General features: G+C 36.3%; 1 protein-coding gene across 1 annotated transcript; it reads left to right on the top strand.

The window, feature by feature from the left end:
- The first annotated feature begins 8,594 nt into the window (after positions 1 to 8,594).
- On the top strand, positions 8,595 to 12,327 carry LOC143534578 (protein LONGIFOLIA 1-like). The gene is made up of 5 exons (XM_077029036.1): positions 8,595 to 8,880; positions 9,865 to 9,914; positions 10,015 to 11,334; positions 11,435 to 11,564; positions 11,643 to 12,327. Exons 1-5 carry the CDS (start codon positions 8,730 to 8,732, stop codon positions 12,323 to 12,325), a joined length of 2,334 nt encoding a protein of 777 aa, XP_076885151.1. The 5' UTR covers positions 8,595 to 8,729; the 3' UTR covers positions 12,326 to 12,327.
- Positions 12,328 to 14,699: the final 2,372 nt, after the last annotated feature.

Below are 14,699 nucleotides of genomic sequence, written 5' to 3'. Positions count from 1 at the left end.
GATTTAGGTTACTGAAGTCTCTTGTAAGGAAGTCCAAATCTCTCATTCGACTTTTTTCCTTTTTGTCATTAGAGACCACCTCCATGGTTTTGTTGAATTTATTGAGGGATTCAACAAGATCGACGATGTTTACGGCTCCCCCCTCAGCCGGTTTTTTCCCCTTGGCGTCCCGTCCCAATGGCCGCCTCCTCGGCGGTGAAGACGTTTCCTCCCCCGCAATGTTTAGGTCGAATCCAACGCGGCAATCCGACCCGGCAGTAGTGCTATACGCTCCAGACGAACTAGTTTTAGACCGTTTCGGCCCTACTTCCGCATCATGGTCCGGCGCCACCAGCTCAACCCACTTGGAACACCTTTTCAACCTCTCCCACAACTTTACATCGTCCCACGTCTTCACCGTCCCATACCTCCGCAAACACTCATGCTTCCACTCTTCGACAGTGAAATTGTAAACCGCCAAATCATCACTGCCACTTGGTCTCATACGACCGGCGTTCCTGTTGAAAAGATTAGTAAACAAGCCGACAAATTTTCTGATTTCGGACCACCGACCCGAAATCATATCGGCGTTTCGCTCTGTACTCCCAACGAGCGTATAGAACGTCTCCCTAACCTTTGTCCAAAAAACCTTGCTTTTTTGGTAGTCGGCTGCAAAATGAATAATTAAATTAGATTTCCAGTTAACTTTTTTAATTAACTTTTTTTTTTAAAATCATTATTAAAAACGTTAAAACAATTACCGCAACGCCGGTAATTGTTTTAGGTGATATTGGGTTTATATATAGGAAGAATAATTTTTTTTTTATTAAATTAAAGAGCCCAACGGCTCATTTGTGTACACTCCAACGGCTATGTCACGCACCCCAATGCTCCTTTACGCCACCTTTCTCCCGCGACCCACCTTGCGCCTGCTTTGAATTCCGCGCTCGCGCCCTTTTCGCGCCCCTCTCGCGCCCCGGTGGTGTGGTGCTCGCGCCTGGGGGCGCGAGCGGAGGGGCTCTCGCGCCCCCGCTGAAGCCCCACACCCCTCAGCCTAAATGAAACTAAGTAAAAAAAGGCAGCCCTCATGTGACATATCCCCATAGATCACGTGATCATGCACCCATGACCCAACCATCATAATCAACCAATACCCTACCTTCATAAAAGTCTTCAAGTTTGAAGTTTATTTCTATGACAAACTGAAAATTTTTCTTACTTTTTCAGACACTCATAACGACTTGACTCAAATTTTCGGGACGAAAATTCTTTAACATGTGAATGATGTGACAATCGTCAATTTCAGGTTAACTCCGTTAACTCAACTCCGTCAATTCAAACTTAAGATCACTGAATCTATAACACACACTTCATTACATTTAAACTAGGGTTTAAATGACGCTTAACACTTACTACATGTGTAGTCTTTCGGGATTTGCACCGAAACGCAAACGAGTTGACGCAAACGATTGATGAATAAACGAAAAACGTCAACATAATAATTATGTGTTAACATATGTGTTACTTGATTATATTGTGTGTAATGCTAGACAGGAAACAAGAACTAAGTTAGTTAAGTTAGAAAAAAACAACAATTGAAAGTGGAGGGACTTGAGTGTAACTTGTTGTGTTTATAAATATATCCTTAACAACTAAACCCTAACTCTTATTTCTTTCTCCCTACTTCCGATCGCAAACCCCCTCCCCTTGCTCCTTGGCTGCCGTCCACTTTCACACACATATACACCATCAATTCAAGCTTTTGATTGAAGAACTAGGTGCTAGGAATGTATAATTGATTATCCTATACATCCTTATTACTTGATTTTGATGTTTGTTGGGTTAATAACAAACCCTAAGCTGCCGATTTCTTGTATGGTGTGTGTTAACATGATTGTTGTTGAATTAATGATGATTGATAACTAGTATTGATGTTGTTACATGTTGATTGTTGTGTCTATGATTTGAGTTCAAACAAAAACCCTAATCATGTATGTAATGGGTAATTGATGTGCATGGATGGTGTTTATGGAGTCTAGAGTGTTATATGAATGCATGATAGTTCATAGGTTGTTAATATATTGAGTTTGGATGCAAACAGTTTCTGGACAGAATGTGTATTTGATGTTTAAGTGACTGTAACGAAGTGTAAATGTGAAAATTGGTTGAGATTATTGGTACTACAGTAAACTAGGTTGAGTCTAGTTTCTAGAGTATAAATTTGTAATTTTTGGACAAGTGGAAGTTAACTTTTATGATTTTACAAAAACGTTGTGCAAAGCTGAGCTGTTAGACCTGCTGTTAGGTTGTTTTGTAAATGTTATATCTCATGAACTACGAGACCAATTGGATTGGTTCCACTTCTGGAAGTTGACTCATTGAGTTAGGAACCTAAACCAAGTGGTCTTGCATTTATTAGATTTTTCGTTTAACGGGAATTGCAAATAACATTCTGTTGCGCATGAATTTGACTATTATGAGTTTGCTGTAATGATTTGATGATTGTGAGAAAACTATGTGGAATAAAAATATAATAAAATATGTTCTGGAAACCTAAGACATATATGCTTCTGTGATGATTTTTGGTAAATTAATTGAGATGCTATGATCGGTGGAATAGTACAATCTTTTAAGTAGAATTTCTGTCTCGGTGAAACTAGCTGCTGAGTTTTGTGAAAATGCATGAAATATGATACTTGCTAATTTATTATCGTGTTTTGACCAAATTGCCCTTGAGGGGAATGATTGCAAGATAATTGTCGTGTTTTGACTAAAATGCCCTTGCGGGGAATAACTGCTAATTGATTGTCATAATTTGACCAAATTGCCCTTATGGGGAATAATGGCTAGTTAATTGTCATGATTTGACCAAAATGCCCTTACGGGGAATAATTGCTAGTAATGTACTTTATGAATACATGACAGGTATATGATTGCTTACACATGTAACGTATCACAAATACATTGTTAAAGTCACACACGATTCACAAACGAAACACGAAACATGTTATGTGCATAGGTATTATGTGCCGGGTCTAGAGACTCGATAATATTCCGACACTTAGAAAAATCTCTTTGTTGTTTTAGAACGCTAGAGAGAGTTTTTCTGTGACGCGCATCTTGGTGATTTAGTTTGGGAATTTCTTCGCAAACAGTGAGTTTCACTTTCCCCTCTTTAAACTGTTTTCAAACGCTTTTCACTTGGGGGAGATAACATACTCCACAACGCATTAAGATTTTGTTATAAATTATATATCACTTGTAAAGGCTAAGTGGCAAACGAAACATTTGAAGTCCTACACATCGAACCGGTTAATATTTAGAATAGCGAGTCACTGTTGAGTAGTACTACTGGGTTTGACAAACCCCACCCAACGCTAAACTCGACTGGAGGTCGAGCGGGTGTAATTTTGGCTAACACGTACCATGGTCTGGATGACCTGGTGACAAGGCACTTAATAAACGAGTCAGCTTCGGTGTCGAACACTTAGTAATACTTGCTTTATAGGCTAGCTACCTATAGATATATAATTGACATAACACTATCTGGTAACGCTGTAACGCAAAACGCTGTAACGCAAAACCCTGAACGCAAACGCTAAATGTTTTATTTTATATACTTGTGAACTCACCAACCTTGTGTTGACACTTTTAGTATGTTATTCTCATGTAGCCGAGGCGGGCGCGCGGTTTAGGAACATGCATTGATTGAAAACGCTTTTGTTATGCAAACTTATTTTTAACGGTTATCATTGGTTTTAAGTCGTCCTGCGTGACGCAACTTTTGATTAAAGGTTTTTACGCTTCCGCATTTATTTACTCGTAAACGTTTTCATGGATTTGAAACTTTATTTTATGGTTTGATTATAACTGATGATTCCGATCCTGTTAGTTCACTGTAACATCCCGAAATTTCCAAAATGATATTAATTATATTACTTAATAATAGAGGGAAAGTTTACTCGGGTTATCGGGAAATAAATAAATAGAGTAGGAGTTGGTATGGGTCGGGCTAGTGTTGGGTAATGGATATGGGTTATGGACTTGGGTTATGAAAGAAGGAAGGAGAGTCCATGGGCTTAAGCCCATGATCCCTAATATAAATACCCTTAACCACCATTTCTCACATATTCCATACACACACCCAAAACACACACGACCCGAACCAAGATCCGAAGGCGAAAACCCGAGCTTGTTGGTGCTGGAACGTCGTGACGGACCAAAACAACATCAAGGCTTAACCGTGTTCGTAGTTCGACTCGTTCAAGGTACGTTTATAGCTAGAAATCGTTCGTATAGGTTCGGTTTGATTTGAGAAATGATAGATCTGAGTTTGTATGGTAAAAACGAATCCAACAAAGCTAAACTTACTGAAAATGGTTATGATTTGATGGGTTAATCGATTGATAAAAAGAACCCGTAACCTATATGCCTAAATCGCACCCTTTAAACATCGATGTTAGGTCGATTTGATGGTTGGGGTTTGTAGGCGCTGGTCAGACGATCCCGTTGGTACCTAAATCGAGTTATTTGGTTAAGAAACGAAGGTGATTAAGGGATTTAAGAACGAACAGTAGCTGCAGACGACAACTTCGCCTGCAAGCTAAGTTCGCCTGATGAACTTCGCCTGCAAGCTAAGTTCGCCTGATGACAACTTCGCCTAAAGCCAAGTTCGCCTGATGGCAACTTCGCTGTAAAGCTAAGTTCGCCTAGCTGGTAACTTCGCCTAAAGCTAAGTCCGTCTAGCTGGTAACTTCGCCTAAAGCTAAGTTCGCCTAAGGTTTAACTTCGCCTAAAGCTAAGTTCGCCTAAGGTTTAACTTCGCCTAAAGTTAAGTTCGCCTAAGGTTTAACTTCGCCTAAAGTCAAGTTCGATTAGAAAATAAGTTAAAAACGATAAGTAAAAGTATGCTAATACTAGGCCACCAGATTAGATCAGGCGAGTATTGATACGTGTAACTTATACAGTCAGCCGAGCTCAGTTAAAGAAGGGATTTACAGCTATCGGAGGAAGAAGCAGAGTTCAGGTGAGTTTCTAGCCCCATTTATGTGTTATGTTTTCGGGGCTGTGTGCATACTCGATGTGTTGTTAATACATTTATCCTAAGTGATAAGTGTATGCCATATGTGATATATGTGATAGGTATGAATGATTGCTTGCCGGTACGCGAACGATCTTCGGATATTGCGCGTACTGTCAGGTTAAAAATAAAGGTACGAATATTATATATCGACGATGTATGAACATTACAAATGAATACTTGTCGGGGCGTGAACGATCTTCGGATATTGCACGTATCGACAAGGGGTATGGTTGTTAAATGAATGATGTAAAGAACGCCTAGAGTGTTCTTATGCTATAATGTAATTATTTGTATATGTGAAGTATGTGTATACAGGTACACGAATGGTATGTGAGTTCTACGTTCGACATTGTAAGTTAGGATGGCAAATCCCTCTAGCTTCTGTCGGACATAGACTCGGCAGGTAATGGCGTAGTTAAGGACTGCGAGCCTTATACGTGATGTAGATGATAGATGTAAACGTAGATAGGGACGGTGGGCCTTATACGTGTTATAGGAGATAGACGCCAACGTAGATAAGGACTGCGGACCTTATACGTAACGTAGATAATGACTGCAGACCTTATACGTAATGTAGATAGGCGTCAGCATAGGAAAGGACTGTGGACCTTATACGTGCTGTGATGTGGTAGCATAGGTGAGGACTGTGGACCTCGTACGTGCTATGAATTAGGTTGCAACATAGGGAAAGACTGTGGACCTTGTACGTGTTGTGGATGTATGATGGTATAGGGAAGGACCGCGGACCTTGTACGTACCATGAATGGTGAACATAGGTAAGGACTGCGGACCTTTTACGTGTTCACGATCGTGAGTACAGGTATAGACGGCGGACTATGAACGTACTCTCAGTAGACTGAGGTTAGTGATTGTAGATATGTATGTATGTATGGTAGCAAGTATGTACGTAGAACAGAAGGGTAACTAGTGATGTATGGATATGTATCTTCGGATATGTATGTATGTGTATGTATTGTATGGCGTACGATTAACTAGAACTCACTCAGCGTAGCTGACTTTTAGTATGCACGCAGGTGAGTAGAATGAGACAGCTAGCTTGAGCGGGCACATGGTGGGCGAATAGGAAACTGGCATCTGAAGACTCAAGACGTTTAAGTTTAATGTTTCGTTAATTTTGAAAGACAAAATGATGTTTTAAGACAAGACGTGTTTTGTTATGAAATGTTTTATGAAAGTTTTTATATTCCGCGAAAGTTTTAATGAACTCTGATTTGTAAGAACTGTGTTTATGAGTAAATCCAACGCGAAAGTAGGGCTACCGGTAACGGGGCCTTACATTCACACCCTCTGACGGTAAAACTCCGTTTGTGGATTTTGAGGGTGTGACAATTTCCCACAAACTTAGAATAAAACACAATTAAAAAACTTACACTTGAGTCATTACAACATCAAATCCAAAGCTTATGCTAAAACATTTAGAGACAACCTTAAATTATTGTCTTGAAGTTGAATATTTGTGGCTTGATTGTAACATTAGCATTTTTATTTGCTAATCTTTTTGTTTAATATTATAAATATGAAAAAGAAAAAATTTTTGTGGACCGTCTCAAGAAAATCCCTATTCCTCGTTTTTTTGGTTGTAAAGGTACTTTATGTTGATTATCGACATAATAGAGTTATTTACGATGCTCTGTCTATAGAATTTAATATTACGTAGTCATATTGACAACTTTTTTCCTATGATACAAACAAACGTATCTAGTAAAATCACATAAAATCATAATTAAGATAATAATGATCTAAGCAGTTAATGCGGAAAAATATCGGTAATTTTAATATCATGCGGAATTTATATATATAGCACTTTAACACTAACAATTCAGTATATTCTCCTACTGTTAATAAATTAACCTTTTGCAACACTAATAATTGTAGCAAGTAGGAACCGATTAAGACTCGAAACACCAACATTAAACACTAAAAGTTGAAAATTAAGACTTAAAACATTGATATCGGGAATATCGATCAAATATCGGTCAATATCGCCGATATTATCGATACTGATATTCTGATCGATATTTTGACCGATATTTCATATGAGCACTACTAATCGAGATACCATCGAGATTGACAACATAGATAATGATAGTAGACCTCCTACACTAAGATAACTAATATTAAGCAATCTTATAAATAAGTAAATAACTTTTCATCAAATTGTGTGCCAATAGAAGACAATTTACATGAAAATGAAAGAAATAGAAGGATAAGCAAAAGGACATAGCAATAAAAGCAAAAGATGACCTAAAAGATAAGCAAGAGACATGTAAAGGGGGTGGGGAACCAGTCATTTGGTGTCATATGATGATATTAACATAACTTAAAAGACACTAATTCCTTTTTCCAGATAAACTGCCAAGAATTCTAGGTGATAATGTTACAAATCTTATCCATCTTCATTAAAAAAGGTATATTTTTATTTAAATTTATCATCAATAAGACAATAATGCTGGTATATTTTTAGTTATATGAAACAATAGTAAATTACTTCATCAAACCCACATGCAGAAGGAAAACCTTTAATAGAATGAAGTAAAAGGGGTAGTTTTGTCAAATCAGGATCTTTAAGAATGACTAGCAAGAAAGCCTACAAGTTAAGACCCTCTTAAATTACCATAAAACTAAGTCTGTAAATAAACTGAACGAATACGAATACGGGTATATTCGTATCCGTTTATTTAACTTTAAACGAATATGAGTAATTGAGCACGAACATGAACACTTAATCAAACACATATTTTGTGTTTGTGTTTGTCTATTTAAAAAATGAACATGCCTGTGTTCATTTATGTTTGTTTGTTTAAAATCTAAACGAAAATTTCACGAACATAAATAATCATAACTGAACAAATGTAGATGAGCACAAACATAAATAAACATATATGAACACACTTAACATAAATAAACACACTTAAATGAACACAAATAAACAAATATAAAACTATTAAGCAGATGACTTTCCCAGATAATATTTAATTATTTTCTATTAAAATGTAAACGAACATAATTGAATGGAAATAAGCGAACGTTCACGAAGATAATAAACGAACGAAATACATGTTCATGCTCGTTCGATTATTAAATAAACTAACTTTTCACCGAACAATTCACAAACAGTTCATTGAACATTTGATTGTTTACATGTTTACACAAAACTAAGTAAAAATCTATTTTTGGGAGAATACAGCTATACCAAAAAGTACACACTTTTGTATTAACTTGCATCACCTGACAATCTCCACATGAAAATACCAGACTCTAGACCCCACTTACATTATTTTGTCCACATGGAAGTGGAAAGCCAGTAGAGATCTAACCCACCCCCTACCCCACCCACCCCCCATACTTATGATATATATACGTAATGCCAATTCTTCTTTCTTGAATCCTAAATTTTGTCACCCATTTAGATCCCACATGAAATCATTTCATCTAATCCCTATATTATTATTTCCAAACCTCTAGCATTCATTTCTTGAAAATAAAAAGAGAGAGAAAAATAAATAATAATAATATTAATAATAATAAATAGTTGATTGGTTCTGCATATTCTCTGTACTCGTAAATTCTTGCTCTTGGAGATTATATAACCAAGAAAAAAGATTCTTACTTTCTGTTTCTTTAGTTTCCAAAAGTGGAAAAACAAATGTCTACTGAGGTTGTGCATACCTTAAAGGAAGATAACCAAGAGTTACATAAGCAACTAGGATGCATGAATGGGTTGTTTCAGCTCTTTGATAGGAAGTATTTGCTCGGTCAAGGCCGCCATGGTCACCGCCACAAGAAGCTGCATCAAGGTGTGTAATTTAACTAGTTTATATTGGTTTTAGATTCATTTGATAAAAAAAAAAAAGTTGACTAGCTACTTATATTATGTAGTAGATAGTAACAAGAAAAAATGTTACTATACTTAAAAGCAGGATATAAGTCGATTATCGGGTCATTTTTTCTTTTTATTGTCATAACTTATGAAACAAAAAGATTGTACATCATTTTTGATTAATTGTATGATGGCTAAATCATGTTTACTTTTTTTTATGTCTAACAGGCCAAACGAGTTAAATAAAAAATAGCTAAAGAGGAAACATGTTTAAGAATGGTCCCGTTATATTTTTAATGCCAATATATTAAAAAATTTGATTATTACTGGAATAATATAAATTTTGTACTTAACATTTTGCTAACTCTGGTTAACGGTTTAACCATAGTTTTAACCATAAACTGCCTTAAGACAACTAGGAATAGAGGTGATTAAATAAAATGGTTAACAGGACCAACCCGAAAATCGAATCGAAACCGGACCGGTTTGAAACCTATTTGGTAGAAATTGATTTGGAATTGGTTGGAACTGTAGGTTCAGAACCGGTTTGTAATTTTTATCACCAAAACCAGTTCCAAACTGGTTAACCGAACTGAAACCAGCCAAAACCAAAAACCGGTTTGTAATTTTTATCACCAAAACCAGTTCCAAACTGGTTAACCGAACTGAAACCGGCCAAAACCAAAAACAGGTCAAAACCGAACCGAAACCGATCATAAACCGGTTTTGACTTTTGTTGACCATACCGAACCGGTTTCAACCCAAACCTCTTTTGAGTTTAAAACCGGTTTGTGCACCTCTAACTAGGAAGAAACCATTCCAAAATTGAACATTTTAGACAAAAAGTGTTCCGGGCGACCCGTGACCCAACCCGCCAGACCCGCCCATTTTGTAGACTAAGTACATAAATAATTTATTTTAAGTTTCATTATCTAACTTATTCATAAATATTTTTGTTTAGGCCAAAGTAACAACATAAAGGAGTCCAACAATGCATCAAAGAAACCAAAGGTAAGACAAATATTTGAATACATGTTACATAGATACATTTTAACAAAAATATTGTAGTTTGTAGATATAATCATATAACTTAAACTTTGATATGTTACAGGAGAAACACCCGAATACCGTTACAAAAGAAAAGCATCGAGTATCGGTTGAGTCATCAAGAAACTCGTTTTCGTCATCTTGTTCCTCGTTAGATTGTAGTAAACGAGTACAAACCGAGTCATCCTCATTTTGTCCAAGTAACTTTTCAGAACCTTCATCTCCAACCTTAAATAGAAAACCCGACTTGTCGGTCCCACTAGCTGATATTAGAGATGTTGTTAAGGACTCGATGACTAGAAAGCCTCGAGTAGTGTCGGTTAAAACAGTTGCAAAAGACGGACGAAAGGGTCCCACAATGACACATGTCGATTCGCCTAGGCCGTTGCTACAACACACGAAAAGCATTCCATATGAAAGAAAAGACCAAAACCTTACTAAGGTTCAAGAAACTTCAACTTTGACTTTGAAAAAAGTCAAAGAGTTAAAAGATACATCAAGATATTCGTATGACGAACGCGAATCAGTTTATAAGTTAAAATCAGTTTCAAATGTTAAGGAGCGCCCGAGGCTTTCTTTAGATAGCAAACAAAGTTCTTTGAGGAATCGAACAAATGCAGTTGACCAAAGTCAAAGTCAAACCAATGAGCCCGGAAGCAACAAACGGCTACCGACAAGTGTTGTGGCAAGGTTAATGGGCTTAGAAGCTTTCAAGAGTGATTCTTTGAAGATTAAACCATGCATTGACCAAAGTCAAACCCACGAATCAATTTCGGTTTCAAGATTATCAAGAAAACCTGCATTGACAAGAATTCCACTAGAACCGGCTCCGTGGAAGCAGGAAGTCAAACAACCGGTCAACAAGAAGGCTCGTGACGGCTGCCAATCGGTTTATGGTCAAATTGAGAAAAAGTTGACTGAAGTCGAGTTCAAAACATCGGGTAAAGATCTCAGAGCTCTTAAACAGATACTCGAAGCAATACAAAGGACAAAGATGCGGTTAGAGAGTACAGAATCCGAAAAAACTGTCGTTAAACCCGGCAATGTAGCTTCAGAATCCATGGTGATCACAAATATGCAAAAAGTCAAGAAAGTCAACCCAGACAGAGGACATGCAAGAAATGTTAAAGTTAAACCCACAGAAGCGAAAGCAGCCGGTTCAAGAAGCCCGAGACTTCAGAAGTCAAAGGTCAAGAAGCAGTCAAACGCAAAACCAACTGTACCAAACTCAAAAACTAGAGACCAACCGCGCAATAACAACTTTAAAGTCAGAAACTTAAATGAACTAGGTGACACTGTTTCGTTCCCATCAGAAAGAGATGCTAGTGTCGGTTCACATAACGAGCCAGAAGTCACGAGCAAGGATTGGACTCAAGAGAACAAGGTTAGTGACAACTTACAATAGTTTCATTACATCTTTACTTGCTTAACGGTTAATTTTTGTGTATAACATAAGTTTTTAATATGCATAGTTTATTTTCCAGAACAAATATGCAGAAAGATTGATGGGATATAAACAAATGGCTGAACAACCGAGTCCTGTGTCGGTTCTTGATGCATTTTTCACGGAAGATACACCGTCTCCAGTTAAAAATAAATTGTACGCTTTTAAAGGTACATTTAGTTATTCACTTGCATAATATTATCACATGAATGATTCTTGCTAACAAGCTTTAACTTTTTTCGTCTTAGATAACGAGGACTTATGCTTCGATGAACAAGAATGGAGTCAAGTGGGACTCTACAACTCGATGAGCGGCTGCAGCACCGAGTTAACTCAGTTGAGTTATGGATTTAGCAACATACAATATGATAACATACAATTTGAAGACAAAAACGAAGACCACGCATACATCAAAGAAATATTATCAGCCTCGGGTTTTTTGAAAAATCTTGACTTTCAAACCACAATAGTTAACCTTCATCCAACGGGCACGTTGATCAACCCTGAGTTGTTCAACATTTTGGAGAAAACGAAAGAATGCGCCTCAAAAACCGAGAAAATCAAACGAAAAATGATATTTGATACCGTTAACAATATTCTTGCCAAGAAGTTTAGCCAAGTCAGCAAAAGGAAAGGCGGGATTCCAAGGGGTGACACGCTTCTACACGAATTATGCGTAGAGATCAATAACCTCCAAACTAATAACATAAGTGATCCATATGAATCATATGATGAAATAATAAGCATCATAACCGAAGATGTGAATAAAAGAACCGAAGAATGGGATCACAAATGTAACGAGGTTCCAGCGTTGGTGTTAGATATTGAACGTCTTATATTCAAGGATTTGATCGGCGAAATTGTGAATGGTGAGGTGCATGGTTCACAGGTAATACACGAGAGGTACCGCAGGCAATTATTCGTCGTGTAGAAGTTGAGTATTGTTCTTCTATGATCAACATTCACAGTCTAGTTTCTTTTTGTTAATTCCTATTATTGATGAGTTCATAAATGAAGTAACTTATTAGTGAAATAATGTATTTGTTTGTAACTTCAACTGCATATATAGATTATATACAGAATCAACTAGCTTTGTGTATGGTTTAGAATCCTTTTTTTGATTATTTTGCTTGTTATGAAGATTAATATAAATGTGTAGTGGGGCCCACAAATTGGTAGGCGGTCAAAATCGTTCATGTCTTATGCAACAAAAGATGATCAAACGAAGATTTGATGTACATATATAAGTTTGAAACTCAACTAGCTTTGTGTATAGATTAGAATCCTTTATTATTATTATTATTATTATTATTATTATTATTATTATTATTATTATTATTATTATTATTATTATTATTATTATTATTATTATTATTATTATTATGTGTAATGGGACCCACAAATCGGTAGGCGGTCAAAACCGGTCCTTTGGTTTTAACCCGAGTTTTTTAAACATCGACCCATTCATGTCTTAAGCAACAAAAGATGATCAAACGAAGGTTCGATATACATATATAAGTTTGAAAACTTACATATAAAATGTGTCATGTGTGTGTGTTCATGTGTGTTAGTGTGTATATACACATACATATATAAGTTTGAAATTTTACATATATGCGTATGTACATATATAAGTTTGAAAAATTACATATAAAATTTGCGAGCGCGTGTGTATATATGCACGTAGATATAAGTTTGAAAATTTAAATATAAAAATTTCGATACGAGTCCTACTAATCGTTAGTGGGTACCACCGCCCGATATATTTACAAGTGCCAACATATTTACAAGTGCCATGGGTATGACCTGGTATTGGGTTTCTCCCCTGACGTGCACCCGGAACCCGACTCGACCTTGACCAGTCGGAACCGGTTCCACCTTTACCCACCCGACCCTACCTAAAACCCGAAAAAAATTCTGTCCAATACCTGACTATACCCGGAACAGGTTTCTATCCGACCCGATTTTGACTTTTGTTGGCCCGGAACTGTTTCATAAAAATACTCGGTTTGTGCATCTCTACCTAAACATTTTGATAGCTTTGGGCTTCGGCCTTTGGGTTTTAACTGCTCGGTGAATGAAGCCAGTCTACTGGGCTTCGACCCAAAATGTAGCGGCCCAGACATTCTTTTTAATTCTTATACTAATCACTTGAATATCATATATTTTTTTTAAATAATAATGTTTATTTTATTTATTATTTTCACAAAACGATCACCAAAATTATGGATGAAAAATTACAAAGTAATATCTATTGGTAGGTCAAAGAAAAGAAAGAATAAATACATCATTAAACTTGGTGCTTTTTAGGTAAATTTTCTAGAGAATGATCAATAGTTAAATCTACCTTCAATATTTTCATCAATTGTTAAACTTTTGTATTTACCAAACTTTATACTTTATTTGATAAATGTGCATAAAAGCCCATAATTTTGAGAAAAATAATAATAAATAAATATAGATTATTTGGATTTTTTTTTAATTTTTGGACCTAGTAGGAACTCATGGGATGATTAAGATGACGAGGCTCTCATTTTATTTTTCTTTAACACATAGGTTTTCATTTCTTCATATTGGGCTTCCATTTCTTCATTTTAAGAGTTTCGATTTTGTTTTCCCTATGTAGGGCTAGCAGCCACCGATAGGCTTTTGTTTTCACTTAACGGGGCTATCATCTACTCGTGGTACGACTAAGAAGCTGATTCTCTCAACCTACCCTCAATATTTTGGTCAATTGTTAAACCTTCGCATTTACCAAAATTTCTACTTTATTTGATATTATGTGCAAAAGAACCCATGATTCTGAGAAATAATAATAATAAATAAATATAGATTATTTGAATTTTTTTTTTTATTTTTGGGCCTAGCAGGGACTCGTGGGTTTATTAAGATGGCGAGTCTCTCATTTTAATTTTCTTTGGCACGTAGGGTTTTCATTTATTCATTTCAGGCATCAATTTCTTCATTTTAAGAGTGTCAATTTTGTATTCCCCATGCAGGGCTGGCATCCACCGGTAGGCTTTTGTTTTCCCTTAACGGTGCTATCTTCGACTCGTGGGACGACTAAGAAGTTGATTCTCTCAACCTACCCTCTTTATTTTGATCAATAGTTAAATCTTCGCATTTACAAAAATTTCTACTTTATTGGATACAATTTGTATAAGAACCCATGAATTGGAGAAAAAATAATAAATAAATATAAATTATTTGGATTTTTTTTTATTTTCAGGCCTAGCAGGGACTCGTGGGATGATTAAGATGGTGAGTCTCTCATTTTATTTTTCTTTGGCACGTAGGGTTTTCAT

Source organism: Bidens hawaiensis, unplaced genomic scaffold, assembly GCF_021521415.1.
Source record: "Bidens hawaiensis isolate Kalapana, Puna unplaced genomic scaffold, B.hawaiensis_p1.1 tig00010251_1, whole genome shotgun sequence".
Lineage (NCBI taxonomy): Eukaryota > Viridiplantae > Streptophyta > Magnoliopsida > Asterales > Asteraceae > Bidens > Bidens hawaiensis.
Note: the sequence above shows the minus strand (reverse complement) of the source record. Positions and strands in the feature narration are given on the sequence as shown.